A 19,560-nucleotide genomic window follows, 5' to 3' on the forward strand; every position below is an offset into this window, starting at 1 on the left:
CAGGGTTACCAGCTCTACAGGTGTAGACCTTACCTCCAAAGAGAAAGAGCAGGACAATAATGTGACCAAAATGGACCCTGACATGTCCCCTCATTGTCCACCCTCAGAATCGGGCCCTAACAACAGACATTTGGTCTTTAATACCTCATCAATTACGATATAATGATGATAACTTTGACAATTTTCCAGTACTTCTTAATCTATCACAGATTGAATTGCCCTTTGCTTTATGTGATAAGACCGATTAGAGATTCTACCAGCAGATGCGAGCCTCTGAGGTAAGGCAATTTTTGGAAGAGGAACTCTCAGGAAGACCGTAAGTCTTTAAAGGTGCATCCATAGGGGTGATGGAGGAAAATATGAGTAAGGACTTTGCCAACTAACTTAGAATTTTGGTGAAGTTAACCCTCATCTGGGCTGCACCTGACCAATCATGTGGTTCACTAATTAAAGACACCAGGATATGTAGACGTGATGTGTTGTAAAATAGTGTGCCCGCATGTGTGTTTACACTAGTTGAGCAGTCCACGAATTGTATGGGCTGGGAGTGGGGGTGGGAGTGTACAGCATTGGAAATAGGGAACAGTGAAACATGGTTACATGGGCCAAGGAAGATATTGCGTGATCATGTCAAATGACCACTACTGATACGACAGTAAAACCTGCCCAGTGAGTGCCCCAATTTTCTGTTTTAAGCAGGAAGAACCAACAATAGTGTCTGACGCCATCTTGATTCCAGTCCAACACATAGCATCAGATCAGCATCAAAATAGGTCTCCTAAGGGAGGTACAAAAACTGTCATAACATTTGGACACCCTGTTCCATATCTCTGCTTGAGCATTAAATGATCCTCCAACCTACTACCACATCACAAACACACCTCACCAAACTCAAACAACAGAATGAGGCTGCAGCTAATCAGATTAAACTAGGGATCATATGTACTTGGAGGTTATGTACAACATAGGACAACATCATTCGGCTAGAATTCCTTCACAGATCTTAATCTTACAATGTGTGCTTGTGCTTGTCATGCTTATCACGTGTATTAAAGGTTGACAGCTTTACATCCGCCTGAATCGGAAGGTCGACATTGTGCAGGATCATGCCGTCCTTAGGCTAGAGCTGACGCCTAACAAGAGGGCGATGTGAGATACTGGCTAAATACATAATGGCTGAATACATCAGGCTAAGAGCAGACAACTGCATTCTGACCTTCTCTAGCTGGCTAATGAAGCCTATTGTTTCAGTTCATGCAAACTGCAGCCTAGCACATAATTAGCTCTAATAAGGAAGCAAGATAGCAGATGTTCGCAGAACTGAGAACTCTGCAAGGACAACTGTTAACCTCAAGGCTGACAGCTGCCTCGCAAAAAAGGCATTTTTAACACCCTGGGCAACTCAGATGGAAAAAGGTCAGCATAGCTATGGGTAGGAAAGACATCTCAGAGCTACTGGATCACTCACCAGGAATACCCTGGGTCTGATAAATGCACGATCGAGGATTGAAGCGGCAAGTTGTATATCTGCTTGCTAACTAAAGCGTAATATGAGCCATACTGTAAAGAACAACTGGCAACTGACTTGTGCCAATGTTGGAGTATCAATAAACTCTCATGCCCCAAAAACACGTTACCTCATCCGCAATAACATTCCACCACTTATTTATCAGTTGCTTTAATGTGAAGATGAGACTTCAAAACAATAACCATTTTCAAACTGTGACTGCAGGAATTTAGGTGAAAGGGAATGTTATTTGGATGGGATTTCAGACATTTGCATGCTCTGTATATGTGGCCTTTATACTCATGTAACAACTTTTGAACTACATTAATTTGAAATACACCGGGACGATAGGATATTGAAGCTACCTGTCCAGTATCTGTGCAGTGGTCCCACACCATGATCAACCCTTTCTTTATATTCTATATTTTGTAAATGTAACACCTTTATTCAAGAAAGAACGGAGACACAAAGCAGGAAACTATAGGTCAGTTAGCCGAACATCTGTCATAGGGAAATTACTAGAATTCATTATTAAGGAGGTTAGAACAGGATACTTAGAAAATCAGGGGATTTTTAATAATGGGATCAGACAGATACAACATGGTTTTGTGAAAGGGAAACGTGGTTAACTAATTTATTAGAGTTCTTTGAGGAAGTAACAAGCAAGGTGGATAAAAGGGGTAGGCGGTGGCATAGTGGTATTATCACTGGACTAGTAACCCAGCGACCCAGGGTATTCCTCTGGGGGCATGGGTTCGAATCCCACCACAGCAGAAGGTGGAATTTGAACTTAATAAAAATCTGGAATTAAAAACTAGTCTATTGATGGCCATGAAACCATTGTCGATTGTTGTAAAAACCCATCTGGTTCACTAATGTCCTTTAGGGAAGGAAATCTGCTGTCCTAACCTGGTCTGGCCTACATGTGACTCCAGACTCACAGCAATGTGGTTAACTCTTACATGCCCTCTGAAATGGCCTCGCAAGCCACTCAGTTGTACCTAACCACTATGAAGTCTATAAAAAGGAATGAAACCGGACGGACCACCCGGCATCGACCTAGGCACCGGAAACGACAACGGCAAACCCAGCCCTGTCGACCCTGCAAAGTCCTCCTTACTAACATCTGGGAGCTTGTGCCAAAGTTGGGAGAGCTGTCCCACAGACTAGTCAAGCAACAGCCTGACATAGTCATACTCACGGAATCATACCTAACAGACAATGTCCCAGACACCGCCATCACCATCCCCGGGTACGTCCTGTCCCACTGGCAAGACAGACCCAGCAGAGGTATGGCACAGTGGTATACAGTAGGGAGGGAGTTGCCCTGAAAGTCCTCAACATCGACTCCGGATCTCATGAAGTCTCATGGCATCAGGTTAAATATGGGCAAAGTAACCTCCTACTGATTACCACCTACCGCCCTCCCTCAGCTGATGAGTCAGTACTCCTCCATGTTGAACAGCACTTGGAGGAAGCACTGAGGGTGGCAAGGGCACAAAATTTACTCTGGGTGGGGGACTTCAATGTCCATCACCATGAGTGGCTCGGTAGCACCACTGCTGGCCAAGTCCTAAAGGACATGGCTGCTAGACTGGGTCTGCGGCAGGTGGTGGGGGAACCAACACGAGGGAAGAACATACTTGACCTCGTCCTAACCAATCTGCCTGCCGCAGATGCATCTGTCCATGACAGTATTGGTAGGAGTGACCACCGCACAGTCCTTGTGGAGACGAAGTCCCACCTTCACATTGAGGATACCGTCCATCGTGTTGTGTGGCACTATCACCGTGCTGAATGAGATAGATTTCGAACGGATCTAGCAATGCAAAACTGGGCATCCATGAGGCGCTGTGGGCCATCAGCAGCAGCAGAATTGTACTCAACCACAATCTGTAACCTCATGGCCCGGCATATCCCCCACTCTACCATTACGATCAAGCCAGGAGACCAACCCTGGTTCAATGAAGAGTGCAGGAGGGCATGCCAGGAGCAGCACCAGGCATACCTCAAAATGAGGTGTCAACCTGGTGAAGCTACAACCCAGGACTACTTGCATGCCAAACTGCGTAAGCAGCATGCGATAGACAGAGCGAAGCGATCCCATAACCAACAGATCAGATCTAAGCTCTGCAGTCCTGCCACATCCAGCTGTGAATGGTGGTGGACAATTAAACAACTAACTGGAGGAGGTGGCTCCAGAAATATCCCCATCCTGAATGATGGGGGAGCCCAGCACATCAGTGCGAAAGATAAGGCTGAAGCATTTGCAACAATCTTCAGCCAGAAGTGCCGAGTTGATGATCCATCTCGGCCTCCTCCTGAAGTCCCCAGCATCACAGATGCCAAACTTCAGCCAATTCTATTCACTCCACGTGATATCAAGAAACGACTGAAGGCACTGGATACTGCAAAAGCTATGGGCCCTGACAATATTCCGGAAATAGTACTGAAGACCTGTGCTCCAGAACTTGCCACGCCCCTAGCCAAGCTGTTCCAGTACAGCTACAACACTGGCATCTACCCTGCAATGTGGAAAATTGCCCAGGTATGTCCTGTACACAAAAAGTAGGACAAATCCAACCCGGCCAACTACTGCCCCATTAGCCTACTCTCAATCATCCATAAAGTGATGGAAGGTGTCATCAACAGTGCCATCAAGCGGCACTTGCTTAGCAACAACCTGCTCAGTGATGCTTAGTTTGGGTTCCGCCAGGGCCACTCAGCTCCTGACCTCATTACAGCCTTGGTTCAAACGTGGACAAAAGAGCTGAACTCAAGAGGTGAGGTGAGAGTGACTGCCCTTGACATCAAGGCAGCATTTGACCGAGTATGGCATCAAGGAGCCCTAGCAAAACCGAGGTCAATGGGAATCAGGGGGAAAACCCTCCGCTGGCTGGAGTCATACCTAGTGCAAAGGAAGATGGTTGTGGTTGTTGGAGGTCAATCATCTGAGCTCCAGGACATCACTGCAGGAGTACCTCAGGGTAGTGTCCTCGGCCCAACCATCTTCAGCTGCTTCATCAATGACCTTCCTTCAATCATAAGGTCAGAAGTGGGGATGTTCGCTGATGATTGCACAATGTTCAGCACCATTCGCAACTCCTCAGATACTGAAGCAGTCTGTGTAGAAATGCAGCAAGACCTGGACAATATCCAGGCTTGGGCTGATAAGTGGCAAGTAACATTCGCGCCACACAAGTGCCAGGCAATGACCATGTCCAACAAAAGAGAATCTAACCATCTCCCCTTGACATTCAACAGTATTACCATCGCTGAATCCCCCACTATCAACATCCTCGGGGCTACCATTGACCGAAAACTGAACTGGAGTAGCCATATAAATACCGTGGCTACAAGAGCAGGTCGGAGGCTGGGAATCCTGAGGCGAGTAACTCACCTCCTGACTCCCCAAAGCCTGTCCACAATCTACAAGCCACAATTCAGGAGTGTGATGGAATACTCTCCACTTGCCTGGATGGGTGCAGCTCCAACAACACTCAAGAAGCTCGACACCATCCAGGACAAAGCGGCCCGCTTGATTGGCACCCCATCTACAAACATTCACTCCCTCCACCACCGACGCACAGTGGCAGCAGTGTGTACCATCTACAAGATGCACTGCAGCGATGCACCAAGGCTCCTTCGACAGCACCTTCCAAACCTGCGACCTCTACCAACTAGAAGGACAAGGGCAGCAAATATATGGGAACACCACCACCTGCAAGTTCCCCTCCAAGTCACACACCACCCTGACTTGGAACTATATCGCCATTCCTTCACTGTCGCTGGGTCAAAATCCTGGAACTCCCTTCCTAACAGCACTGTGAGTGTACCTACCCCACATGGACTGCAGCGGTTCAAGAAGGCAGCTCACCACCACCTTCTCAAGGGCAATTAGGGATGGGCAATAAATGCTGGCCTGGCCAGCGACGCCCACATCCCATGAATGAATAAAAAAAAAAGGGAACCTGTAGATGTGGTGTACTTGGATTTCCAAAAGGCATTCGATAAGGTGCCACATCAAAGGTTACTATAGAAGATAAGAGCACATGGTGTAGGGGGTAACTTTTGGCATGAATAAAGGATTAGTTAGCTAACAGGAAGCAAAGAGTCAGGATAAATGGGTCTTTTTCAGGTTGGCAAATTGTAACTAGTGGAGTGCCACAGGGATCAGTGCTGGGGCCTCAATTATTTAAAATTTATATCAATGACTTGGATGAAGGGACCAAATGTATGGTGCTAAATCTGCTGATGACACCAAAATAGGCAAGCAAGTTGTCAAGAGCAGGTAAAGAGTCTACAAAGGGATATAGATAGGTTAAGTGAGTGGGCAGAAATTTGACAAATGGAGTATAATGTGGGAAAATGTGAACTTGCCCACTTTGGCAGGGAGAATAGAAAAGCAGTATACTATTTAAATGGCAAGAAATTAAAGAACTTGGCGGTACAGAGGGATCTGGTTGTCCTGGTACATGAATCACAAAAGGTTCGTATGCAGGTATAGCAAGTGAATAGGAAGGCAAATGGAAAGTTGGCGTTTATTGCAAGGGGAATCGAGTATAAAAGTAGAGAAGTTTTCCTGCAGCTGTACAGGACCTTGGTGAGACCACATCTGGAGTACTGTGTACAGTTTGGTCTCCTTATTTGTAAAAGGATATAATTGTATTAGAAGCAGTTCAGAGAAGGTTCACTCAACTAATTCCAGGATGAAGGGCTTATCTTATGAAGAAAGGTTGAAGAGGTTGGGCGTATACCCACTGGAGTTTAGAAGAATGAGAGATGATCTTATTGCAATATATAAGATCCGGAGGGGACTTGATAAAGTGGATAACGGGAGGATGTTGCCTTTTGCGGGGGAGACTAGAACTAGGGGACACAGTTTAAGAATAAGGTCTCCCTTTTAAGATGGAGATGAGGAGATGTTTTTTCTCAAAGGGTCATTTGTCTGTGGAATTCTCTTCCCCAGAAATCAGTGGAAGCTGAGTCATTGAATTTATTCAATGCTGAGTTAGATTTTTTTTGATAGACAAGTGAGTCAAGGATTATGGAAGGTTAGACAGGAAAGTGGAGTTAAGATCAGCCATGATCTTATCGAATGGCGGAGCAGGCGCAAAGGGCCGAATGGCCTACTCCTGCTCCTAAGTCCTACGTTTTGGATGACAAGGTTTTTTAAAATTCATAACATGGTGCAAATGAAGAATACAATTTCTTACCAATACGGGTTGGTTTAGTTGGTGGCAATTTTGTCTCTCAGTTAGAAGGCGTTGAGTTCAAGCTGCACCCAGGACTTGAGGACATAATCTATGCTAACATCTCAGTGTCGTTTTGGTGCTTCATTCTCAGAGCAAGGCATGCCTGGTGTATTAGCCACTGGACTGGGGAAAATGTGGGCAGGGGAAATAGGGGACAAGGAGAGGGCAGAGATTACATGGTGAGGGAAGGGAAATGGGGTCTGAACATCCCCTGTGGAACTGCAGCACCAACTCTGCATCCAATACTAACATTTGTCCCTTTGGGTTTTCATGTAGTTGTAATGCTTCCTCCAATACAAGTTGAGGAGTGTTGGGTATGCATGCTGTTGAAAGTACAATGTCCACAAGACTGTCTTGAGTTGGCAGTTTTTTGTGAAGCAGTTGGTCAGCTTTTGCTGGTTTTCTCGGCTGGCACGTATACATTCACTTGGGCTAACAGGCTCTTTAACTGCTTGAGAAGCACTAAGAGATCATTTTTACAGGTGGAATAAAAACAGAAAATGCTGGAAATACGCAGCAGGTCTGGTAGCATCTGTGGCGAAAGAAACAGAGTTAACATTTCTGATGATCTTTCATTAGAAACTGCTGCCTGACCTACTCAGTATTTCCAGAATTTTTGTTTATATTTCAGATTTCCAGTGTCTGCAGTATTTTGCTTTTGTATTACTACTGGTGAGTCATGACTGGCTGATAACTTTACCATCAAGAAAACCTTTTCCACATGCATTTTTGTTACTGGTTCAGGAATACTGAAGAAAAGCAAGCCTCTGGCGTGGGAGAGGAGGGATTTACCCTCCCCCATTCCCCCATTCCTAATATATCTGATCAGTGATTCTGTCAAATAGATGAAATCTCATAAGTGGGACAGGACACATCAGCAGCAAGGCTTTAAATGTGAAATGTTTTGGTGGGCGCGGGGGAGCGGTTTGGCGTTTTGTGCTAAATGCTGAATTTCACTGGATTGCTTTTGACGCCACAACCCTGTGGAATGACAATAAACAAAAAGCATCTCACCATGTGGGTTCTGAAGCTGTGCCATTGTAGCCATGAATGAACTCTGAGCCATGTGACCCTGGACTTGATGCATGATTGGCTGCTGGTGGTGGGCGTGTAGTTGTTGTGGAAACTGCACCGGCTGAAGGGTCGTCAGGCTGCCGCCCACACTGTTAATGACCGGAACGTTCTGAGCTTGAGTTGTGGCAAGGCCTGAAAGTACAAAAACAAATATTTGTGCGAGGAAATATATTTACTGGTGCATTCCATGAAGTTGTCAAAAAGTTCTAATTCAACATACATTGCGGGCAAACCGAGGGTTTGTTTTTGTGGAGGAATTAGGTTCAACATTAAGAATCCTGTGGGCTTAGAGTAGTCTCCAGCTGTTTCCAGCAGTGACTCAACAACCCACTCCTCTCTCTCAGGCTGGACAGAAAGACATGCTTTTTTATAATGCTTTCCACAACCGCAGGACATTCCAAAGCACTTTACTGCAGTTGTCACCATTGCAAAAGGAAATACAGCAGCCAATTTGCACATAGCAAGATCCCACAAACAACAATGTGATAATGACCAGATGATCTAATTTCAGTGATGTTGGTTGAAGGATGACTATCAGGAGAACTCCCCTGCTCTTCTTCCAACAGTGTGATGGTATATTTTACACCATCTGAGAGGGCAGACAGCACCGACGTTTGATGTCTTATCTGAAAGACAGCACCTCCAACAGTGCAGCACTGCCTCAGTACTACACTGGAGTGTCAGCTTAGATTTTGTGCTCAAGTGCCTTGTGTCATGAGTTTCTTTGTGTTATCTTCAGCAACACAATAAGGTACGTGGATTCCAGTTCTTTGAAGATCTCAAGAAGGTTTATTAACAGCTAAACTAGTACATACAATACAGAGCAAATTATATACAGAATCTTTGTCCAGGGTGTTGCTGTGCAGAGTGACAATGGCTTCTAGTCACATGACTGCATCCTGGTACTTAGCTCATTAGCATATGGAGTTCTTAAAGGGACAGCACTCGTAAAGCGATCATACAACATCCCCTTTCTTTCCAAAGATAAGTCTCGTACACTACAAGTAAAAACACATAAAATTGGATAATATCAAAATTTGTTACACAGGAATAGAGATTATGAAATTTACAAGTAAAAAGATAAGGATTGTGAAATTAACGAGTGCAGAAGCTTAATAGTCCATATATCATTTTGGTGGTTTGACAACTCTTCCAGCTCTGGTTATGGTATAATCTTCTGGAGATGTGGATTTCACCCTTGGCTGTTTTGGGTTTGCAGGCATGTTGTCGATGTGTTGGTTGTTGTCCTGTTGTTGCGTCACACCCTCATCGTCGAAATGTGTTCTTTCGAGTCTGCTGTGCGCAATTGGAGTATTGCACACTTCTCTTTGTTGGCTTTGGTTCCTCCTCAACACTGCTCCATTAGATGTTGCAATCTTGTAGGACCTAGGTTCACTGCATACTTTGGATACCTCTGCAGGTAACCATGTTCTTATTGTGGGGTGTATGACCCTGACCTTTTGTCCTATGTGTAGTTGAGGTAGTTCCACCCCTGCATGTCAGTGATACACCATCTTCATTCACCCTTGTTTTTCGAGCAGTGTCTCCTGCATCTCGGAGAATTTGGACAGATGATGGATTGGCAGAATTGTTCTCACTTGTCTGCCAAACATGACCTCTGCTGGCGATGGTAAGCCCATATCCATATGTGTAATTCTGAAGTGTAACATGGCAACACGAAAATCTTGTTTCGTTGTCCTACACTTCAGGACAAGTGATTTAACTGTGCGAACCATTCACTCGCCAAGACCGTTGGATCTAGGGTAGTGTGGTGAGGATGTCACATGGTTTACACCCCATTTGGCACACATATCCCTGAAAGGTCTGCTCGTATGCTGTGGCCCATTGCCATAAATAATTTCATCTCAATTTCTCTGCCCCCCTCACTCACTCTAACCTGTCCCCCTCTGAACTTGAGGCACTCCGTTCTCTCAGGTCTAACCCCGACATGGTCATCAAACCTGCAGACAAGGGTGGTGCTGTTGTTGTATGGCGTACCGACCTCTACCTTGCAGAAGCTCAACGCCAACTCACAGACACTTCTTCCTACCTCCCTCTGGACCATGACCCCACCACCGAACATCAAGCCACCGTCCAAAGGACTGTCACTGACCTCATCTCCTCTGGAGATCTTCCCCCTACAGCTTCCAACCTCATAGGCCCGCAGCCCCGGCCAGCCCACTTCTACCTCCTTCCCAAAATCCACAAACGGGACTGTCCTGGCAGACCCATTATGTCAGCCTGCTCCTGCCCCACTGAACTTATTTCTTCCTATCTTGACTCTATCTTTTCTCCGCTGGTCCAGTCTCTTCCCACCTACATCCGTGACTCTTCTGACGCCCTACGTCATTTTGACAATTTCCAGTTTCCTGGTCCCAACCGCCTCCTCTTCACTATGGACGTCCAATCGCTCTACACCTCCATCCCCCACCAGGATGGTTTGAGGGCTCTCCGCTTCTTCCTGGAACAGAGGCCCAACAAGTCCCCATCCACCACCACCCTCCTCTGCCTGGCTGAACTTGTTCTCACGTTGAACAACTTCTCCTTCAGCTCCACGCACTTCCCTCAAGTAAAAGGTGTCGCTATGGGTACCCGCATGGGTCCTAGTTATGCCTGTCTTTTTGTGGGATATGTCGAGCATTCTTTGTTCCAGTCCTACTCAGGCCCCCTCCCCCAACTCTTTTTCCGGTACATTGATGACTGTATCGGTGCCGTTTCCTGCTCCCGCCCCGAACTGGAAAACGTTATCAACTTTGCTTCCAATTTCCACCCTTCTCTCACCTTTACATGGTCCATCTCTGACACTTCCCTTCCCTTCCTCGACTTCTCTGTCTCCATCTCTGGGGATAGGTTGTCTACCAATATCCATTATAAGCCCACCGACTCCCACAGCTACCTCGACTACACTTCTTCACACCCTACCTCCTGTAAGGACTCCATTCCATTCTCCCAGTTTCTCCGTCTACGACGCATCTGCTCTGATGATGCTACCTTCCATGACTGTGCTTCTGGTATGACCTCCTTTTTCCTCAACCGAGGATTCCCCCCCACTGTTGGTGACAGGGCCCTCAACCGTGTCCGGCCCATTTCCCGTACCTCTGCCCTCAACCCTTCCCCTCCTTCCCAGAACCGTGACAGGATTCCCCTTGTCCTCACTTTCCACCCCATCAGCCTCCATATCCAAAGGATCATCCTCCGTCATTTCCGTCACCTCCAGCGTGATTCCACTACCAAACGCATCTTGCCCTCCCTTCCCCTGTCAGCATTCCGAAGGGATCATTCCCTCCGCGACACCCTGGTCCACTCCTCCATTACCCCCACCACCTCGTCCCCATCCCATGGCACCTTCCCCTGCAATCGCAGGAGGTGTAATACCTGCCCATTTACCTCCTCTCTCCTCACTATCCCAGGCCCCAAACACTCCTTTCAGGTGAAGCAGCGATTTACTTGTACTTCTTTCAATGTAGTATACTGTATTCGCTGCTCACAATGTGGTCTCCTCTACATTGGGGAGACCAAGCGCAGACTGGGTTACCGTTTAGCGGAACACCTCCGCTTGGTCCGCAAGCAGGAGCCTGAGCTTCCGGTTGCTTGCCATTTCAACACTTCCCCCCCCCCCCCCCCCACCCCCACACATGCTCACATCTCTGGGATTGCTGCAGTGTTCCAGTGAACATCAACGCAAGCTCGAGGAACAGCATCTCATCTACCGATTAGGCACACTACAGCCTGCCGGACTGAACATTGAGTTCAATAATTTCAGAGCATGACAGCCCCCCATTTTACTTTCATTTTTAGTTGTTTTTTCTTTTTTCTTCTTTTTTTCTTTTTTACATTTTTTACAACCTTTTTTTTTTGCATTTATTTCATTTCATCTTAGTTTGTTCAGTTTGCTTACCCACTGTTTTTTTTCATGTTTGCACTTGCTGCTGTTCAATTTTCAGTCCGTTAACACCTATTCTGTACTAATGCTTTGTCTTTCAACATACCATTAACATATTGTTTGCCTAGCTCCAAGGTCAGCTATGTGGCCTTGTCCAATCTACACCTTCTCCTTTGTTATCTCTTGCCCCACCCCCACCTCATTTGCTTATAACCTGTGACATTTTTAATATTTGTCAGTTCCGAAGAAGGGTCACTGACCCGAAACGTTAACTCTGCTTCTCTTTCCACAGATGCTGCCAGACCTGCTGAGGGGTTCCAGCATTTCTTGTTTTTATTTCAGATTTCCAGCATCCGCAGTATTTTGCTTTTATGCCATAAATAATTTCTTCAGATGCACCAAACAGACTGGATATGACACTCAACATGTCTGTGACAACCGTGCTTGAAGTGTCTTTTACCTGTCTGACAATTGGAAATTTGGAGAAATAATCGGTGACTAAGATAAAGTCGTCTCCATTAACAGTAAATCTCATGAGGGTGTAGAGGTTCTTTACATTGTTGCGGCTGGTGGCTTTGGCATGCTTCGCACACCCTCACTAACTTTTCGATGTCACTGTTGATCCCTGGACAATAAGCAATGTCTCGAGCCAGTCATCTTGTTCATTCTGTACCCATATGGCCTTGGTGAAGTTGTGACAAGATGTCCTGTCAGAGAGTTTTGGGCACAATCACTTGTTTTCCCTTGAAGGTAACGCCTCTTGAGATACTGAGTTCATCTCTATAAGGCCAAAAGCATCTGAGAGTTTCTGGCACCTCTCTTATCATATCAGGCCAACCTTCTATGATGACTTTCCACAGTGCCTTCAGTTGTGGATCATTGGCTGTTTCTGATTGCAGTTGGTCACATTTGTGCTGATCAAAATGCAATAAATCAATTTTGAGCACATCTTCCGCCACGATGTCCATGCTGTCCACTTGTAAATCCAGTAGATTCTTGTTCAGATTTGGCAATCTGCTCAGCGTATCTGAGGTGGCCATTTTGGTGCCTGGTTTGTAGCAGACGTCGAAGTCGTATCCCTGTACTTTCACTAAGAGTTGCTGTAGTCTAGGTGGCGTGCTTGTCAATGGTTTGCGTCAAATCATCTCCAGTGGTTTGTGGTTGGTTTCCACAGTGAACTGCATACCGAACAGGTAGGTGTAGAACCTTGTGATCCAAAACAACAGAGCAAGTGTTTCATGCTCTATGTTTGAGTAATTGGATTGTGCTGAGGATAAACTTATGGATCCGAATGCAATTGGTTTGCCATCCTGCGGGTTGCATGCTCCTAGCCCTTTCTGTGAGGCGTCAACATCCAGGATTGTCGTCTTCCTTGGATCATAGTACTGCAGGGTGTAGGTTTCTGCTGACAATGCTTGTTTGAGAGACTGAAACATATGCTGATGGTCATCCTGACATATAAATGGTACGTCTTCCTTTAAGAGCTTTCTCAGTGATGATGCTTTGTCAGAAAAATTTGGAATGTGTGATGCCAAGAAGTTAAAAAATCCAAGACATTTCTGTAGATCTTCTTTGTCTTGTGGGTTGGGCATATTTATTTTATTTATTTTTTTTATTTTATTTATTTAGAGATACAGCACAGAAACAGGCCCTTCGGCCCACCGAGTCTGTGCTGACCATCAACCACCCATTTATACTAATCCTACACTAATCCCATATTCCTACCATATCCGCACCTGTCCCTATATTTCCCTACCACCTACCTATACTAGGGGCAATTTATAATGGCCAATTTACCTATCAACCTGCAAGTCTTTGGTGGTGGGAGGAAACCGGAGCACCCGGCGAAAACCCACGCAGACACAGGGAGAACTTGCAAACTCTGCACAGGCAGTACCCAGAATTGAACCCGGAGCTGTGAGGCTGCGGTGCTAACCACTGCGCCACTGTGCCTTACTTCTTTGACGTTGCCTGGGTCAGGACAGATTCCGCAACCTGAATAGATGGAGCCAAAGAAATTGATCTGACTTACATTCACCTGGCACCTCTTGCTGTTAAAAACGAGCCCTTTGCGACGAGCTACTGCCATCACTGAATGAAGATTTCGATCATGTCCTTCTTTGGTTTTGCCCATTACCGTAATATCACTGGCAAAGCAGAAACATCCAGACACATTTTCTATAATTCTATCCATATGCTGCTGACAGATAAGTCGAAGGGTAGTCTCTGGAAGCAGTATCTTCCAAATGGTGTTCTGAAGGTGGTGACTTCCTGAGATTCCTTAGCTAGGTGTAATGACCAATATCCATGTTTAGCATCCAACTTGGAGAAGAATTTGGCTCCTGTGAACGTGGGATTCAATTCCTCTAGTGTTGGAATCTTGTGTCATCTCTTTAGGGAGAGGTTTAGATACCTCGGATGTAGATATACCCTGATTGCTCCATCCTTCTTTAGCTCGCAGGTAATTGAGCTGCACCAGTCTGTGTGATGATGCACACGACAGATGATGCCATTGTTTTCCATGTCATCCAACTCGCGCTTAAGCTTTTCTTATACGTGCACGCTGCACTTTCTGGGAGGGTCGATTGACAGAGTTGCATCCTGTCTGAGGTGGAGTATAGCATCGCCTTTGAAATCTCCCATGGCATCGAACCTGTCCGGGTACATTTGTTGTAAGTCCTGGACTGACTCAATATGGGTACCCTTGGTCTCTTCTGCTATAATGGGTATCTTGGTCATCTTGTGGATAGTCACGATGTTGAGGCCCTTACACGCTGGTAGTCCTGCCACTGCTGGCCTGCTCGTGTCTACAAGGTAAAATATTTGTGGTTTCCATGCCGACCTGCCATTGCTGCATTGCATTGTTAGTGTGCCACAGCAAGGGATGGGTGACCCATTGTATGCAGTTAACTTTGCAGTTGTTGGTTGTAGCATAAATTTCCAAGGACCCAGTACATATCCTTCAAGAGTCGGACTGGTAGGATATTTGCACTAGCTCCTCTGTCAATTTTAGTCCTGTGTGTGGGTTTGCCAACTTTTTTTGGGCATATGATACTAATAGTAGCAAAAGCTTCCAGTTGTTTGACTTCATTAACACAATGTGTCAGGGTTCACAATGTGAAACGCCTGCTTGTCTTCTGGCTGAGAATCGCTCTACTCTGAGTCTTGTCTCAGGTCTATTTCGCTGTGGACTTCGTGTATCAGCTTGCATTTACGCAGGTCTCTGGCGTTCCCCTTGCTGCTGTTGCCATGTTGCTGTGCTTGTCTCCTGTTTGTTTGTGTCCTATTGCAACTTCTGGCTGCGTCTTTGGGGCCAGATTTCTTGCATAGGTGGGCCCAGTGTCCTTTTGCACCACATGCCTTGCACAGATCTTGAAATGCAGGACAACTTGGCGGTGAGTGGGACAAACCACACTTACCACACAGCTTGCTTGCTTTTTGTGACCTGGTTACTGTGCCGATACTGTTGACTGCACCTAATGCTTGCAGGTGCTGTTATCCAGCTACAATGGCTTCATATTTCCTGCCATCTTCCAGCAGCGCATCAATGCTGTGACCTTTCTTTATCCCCCAAGAGGTCTTTCTGAAATGCTTCAATAGGTGTTGAGACAATCACCAGCTCCATTATTCACTCTGATTGCTCTGAAAAATCATATTCGTTGCCCTTACTACGGTATCTACTGACAAAGTGGTCTATTGATTCCTGTGGCTGTTGCCTGTTGGACATTAATTCCAAGTGATGACTTCTAAAATTCGCTCTTACGCGAAGCTGATCTTCTAGCACTTTCCATACCTTTGCGGGATCTTTCTGGTCCTCTTCAGATAAGTCAGAGATATTGATTCTGTATAACCCCTCATTTCCAACTGCTATCAGTATTTTCACAGCCTGCTTCTCTGGTTCTGCAACCGCTTGGTCTTTGAAGCATAACTGAATTCTTTGTTTAAAAAGTTTGAACTTGGATAGGATATCAATGGCTTTCCAGTTCATGCTGGGAAATTTGATATCCATCCTTCTGCTGTTCTTTTGCTTTCTGCTGTCGATTTAACTTTGTTCAGCTCTGTGTGTCCCTTCAGCACTGTGTTTTCTACTTGTGGCTTAAAACCTGTTTTGAAACTTGTTCTATTAACTCTGTATTGTTCCTCCTTGAAGAAATTCTTTTCCTGAGGCTAGCTGCTTTGACGGAGTGTAATAGGTGCTTGACAATATTCTCTATTTTTTCTCTTTCAGCACGTCGCTTGCATATGTACACAACTGTTCGATAAGCAGTTCAAGGGTTTTCCCCTTTGATTTTTTTGCTAAAGGTTACTTATCTTCTTCACTCTTGACTGGTTTCATGACTTTTTCAGCTTCACTGTTTTAATGGAGATTATGACTATGACTCTCTATCTATGAGATTCTGCTGTGTTTGGGATTTTCCCATGCTTTTTTTTCACTGTCGGACTTTGTTTTTTTTTAGTTCGCTTGCTTTTCAGGGTTCCCCCCTTTTTTTCCTCTTGATCTCATGGAGCCTTTAGAAAATGAATTTTTTTAAACTCTTCTTTTTTTCAACCTGGTTTTCTTGATCGTCGGCACAATGACTCACCAGATCGCTTGCCTTTCAGCCATGCTTCTGTCCTTTGTAGCTTTTCTCAGCCTGCTAAGGTATGTAGCTTTCTTTCATTCTTTCAAGTACTTGTTTAAAGTTTCTTCACTTGTTTGCTGTTTTACCCATGGTCCTCAAACTTATATCTTGTCTTTTCATCACTGCTGCCACGATATCATGAGTTTCTTTGTGTTATCTTAAGCAACACAATGAGGTATGTGAATTCCAGTTCCTTGAAGATCTCTTGAACATTTATTAACAGCCAAACTAGTACATACAATACAGAGCAAACTACATACAGACCCTTTGGCCAGGGTGTTGCTGTGCAGAGTGACTACGGCTTCTCGTCACATGACAACATCCTGATACTTAGCTCATTAGCATACTGAGTTCTTAAAGGGACATCACTCTTAAAGCAATTATACAACATCTAGAATAAAAGCAAAATACTGCAGATGCTGAAAATCTGAAATAAAAACAAGAAATGCTGTAACCACTCAGCAGATCTGGCAGCATCTGTGGAAAGAGAAGCAGAGTTAACGTTTCGGGTCAGTGACCCGAAACATTAACTCTGCTTCTCTTTCCATAGATGCTGCCAGACCTGCTGAGTGGTTCCAGCATTTCTTGTTTTTATTATTATACAACATCTAGAGTGGGATGTGAAACCACAACATGACTCAAAGGCGAGAGTGCTACCAACTGAGCCACAACTGACACCAATCTGGGAATGACCAAACATAATTATGGATGAATCAGTCACCCAAACTTAATTCATGCATCCAAAACAATCTGAAAGCCTATTAAATTGTTTTGATAAATTATTCATGAGCCTTTGCCTTCACTACTCTAACTGAAAGTCTATTCCATATATTGATCACAACTGCAGTAAAGAGAAATATCCTTGCATCAGTTCTAAATTTATCTTCTACTAGTTTGAGTCTGTATCCAAACAAAAGTAAAATACTGCAGGTGCTGGAAGTCTGATGCACAAACAGAAAGTGCTTGGTGATAGGTCATTGACCTGAAATGTTAACTCTACTTTTCTCTCTCCACAGATGCTGCCCGAGTCGCTGATTGTTCCCAACATTTACTGTTTGTTTTTTTGAACTTGTGCCCCCTTGCCCTACTCTTTCCATTTCAGCTAAAGTAATATTCTGGATTTATCTCATCCATTTTCTGAATGAACACCATGATAGTGAGACTTAAAAAGAGAGGTGAGGCGGAAAATGAAATACATTCATCAATGCTAAAGAGCATGAATGATTTTTTACCTCTCCCAGGAGATTCCAGGCTGCGATGGATGGCAGGAGGACAGGATTGTGTTTAGTCATGATGTTGCAGCTATCATGGTGTGATATATCCAACCTCCTTTTCCTCTCCAAAGTCCTTGGATGTGTGTTGTCGCCTCCCAAGTCTGTGCCCATTTTTTCTGGAACTCCATGTTTGAATCCTTCCAACAATGTTTCCACCCCTGCCACAGTATCGAAATTGCTCTGAGCAAAGTCACAAGTAACATCCTATGTGACTGTGTCATAGGTAAACTATTCCTCCTCTTCCTGCTTGACATATCTACAGCCTTTGGCACTGCTGGCCACACCATTCTTCTGCAACATGCCTCTACTGTCATCCACCTGGGTAGGACTGCACTCTCTTGGTTCCATTTTTATCTATCTTATAGCCAGAGAATGATTTGCAATGATTTTCCTTCCCACTCCCGCACGGTTACCTTTGGTGCCCCCAAGGATCTATCCTTCGCTCTCTCCTATTTCCCATCTACATGCTGCTCCTCGGCAATATCATTTAACAACACAGCATTAGTTTTGACTTAGGCTGACTGCACCCAGCTCTACTTCACCACCACCTTTCTCAACTCTCGACTCTTCCACTGTTGCTAAATTATCAGACTGCTTGTCTGACATCCAGTATTGGATGGGGCAGAAATTTCCTCCAATTAGGGAGGGGTCAGGCTATGGAGGGATTCAAAAACAAGGATGAAAATTTGAAAATCAAGGCGTTGCTTGACCGGGAGCCAATGTTGATCAGACAGCACAGGAGTGATAGGTGAACAGGACTTGGTGCAAGTTGAGACATGGGCAGCACAGTTTTGAATGGCTTCAAATTTACAGAGGGTAGAATGCGGGAGGCTGTCCAGGATTGCATTTGAATAGTCATTTTCTTCAGGCCTGCCACAAACTCGGCTCCCTAGCTACCGGCTCCATCTCTCTCCCCGGCAACTGTCTGAGGCTGAACCAAACAATTCACAACCTGAGTGTCATATTGACCCTGAGATGAGCTTCTGACCACATATCTATGCCATTACTAAGACCGCCTATTTCCACCTCCATAACATCGCCTAACTCCACCCCTGCCTCAGTTTATCAACTGCTGAAACCCTCATCCATGCCTTTGTACCTGTAGACTTGACTGTTCCAATGCAATCCTGGAAAGCCTCCCGCATTCTACCGTCTGTAAATTTGAGGCCATTCAAAACTGTGCTGCCCATGTCTTAACTTGCACCAAGTCCTGTTCGTCCATCACCCCTGTGCTCTCTGATTAACATTGGCTCCCAGTCAAGCAATGCCTCGACTTTAAAATTTTCATCCTTGTTTTTCAATCCCTCCATGGCCTCACCCCTCCTTATCTCTGTAATCGCCTCCAACCCCACAACCCTCTGATATATCTGTTCTCATCTAATTCTGGCCTCTTGAGCATCCCTGATTTTAATCACTCCACCATTAGTGGCCATGTCTTCAGCTGCCTCAAACTCTAAGCGATGGTATTCTCTCTCTAAACCTCTCCCCCACTCTCTCTTTCATTCTTTAATACTCTCCTTTAAATCTACCTCTTTGACCAAGCTTTTGGCCATGTGCCCTAATATCTCCTTGTATGGCTCAGTGTCAAACTTTGTTTTATAATGTTCCTGTGAAGTGCCTTGAGATATTTTATGATGTTAAAGGCACTATATAAATACAAGTTGTTGTTGTTTTATGGAGCCAGCTCACTGGACCAGCTGGATTGTTTTGTCCATCAATTTTATTTGTTCATATAACACCATCCCAGCCATGAATCATAAACTTGCAGCTCATGTAGGTGTGTGCATGTTCCCACCTTGCCATTCGCTGCCTCTTGTCGATAGTGACTGCACTGATTGAGGAACATGAACATTTTCTTTTAGTTATGCATGAGCGGGAGCACAAAAACATTGCATTTCAAAGTCAGCCCCATTTGTCTTTCCCACTGAACTGTTATACCTCTTGA

The 19,560-nt window shown here is 45.1% G+C and overlaps 1 protein-coding gene across 1 annotated transcript in view; it reads right to left on the minus strand.

Moving 5' to 3' along the window:
* The window catches only part of hnf1a (HNF1 homeobox a), a 258,658-nt gene that overhangs the window by 85,451 nt on the left and 153,647 nt on the right, over nucleotides 1-19,560 (minus strand). Inside the window, exon 7 of the mRNA XM_068055205.1 lies at nucleotides 7,777-7,968. Within this exon, the coding sequence (XP_067911306.1) occupies nucleotides 7,777-7,968 (192 nt within the window). The remainder of the gene's footprint in view (nucleotides 1-7,776; nucleotides 7,969-19,560) is intronic.

This window comes from Heterodontus francisci, chromosome 23 (genome assembly GCF_036365525.1).
Source record: "Heterodontus francisci isolate sHetFra1 chromosome 23, sHetFra1.hap1, whole genome shotgun sequence".
NCBI classification, from domain to species: Eukaryota; Metazoa; Chordata; class Chondrichthyes; order Heterodontiformes; family Heterodontidae; genus Heterodontus; species Heterodontus francisci.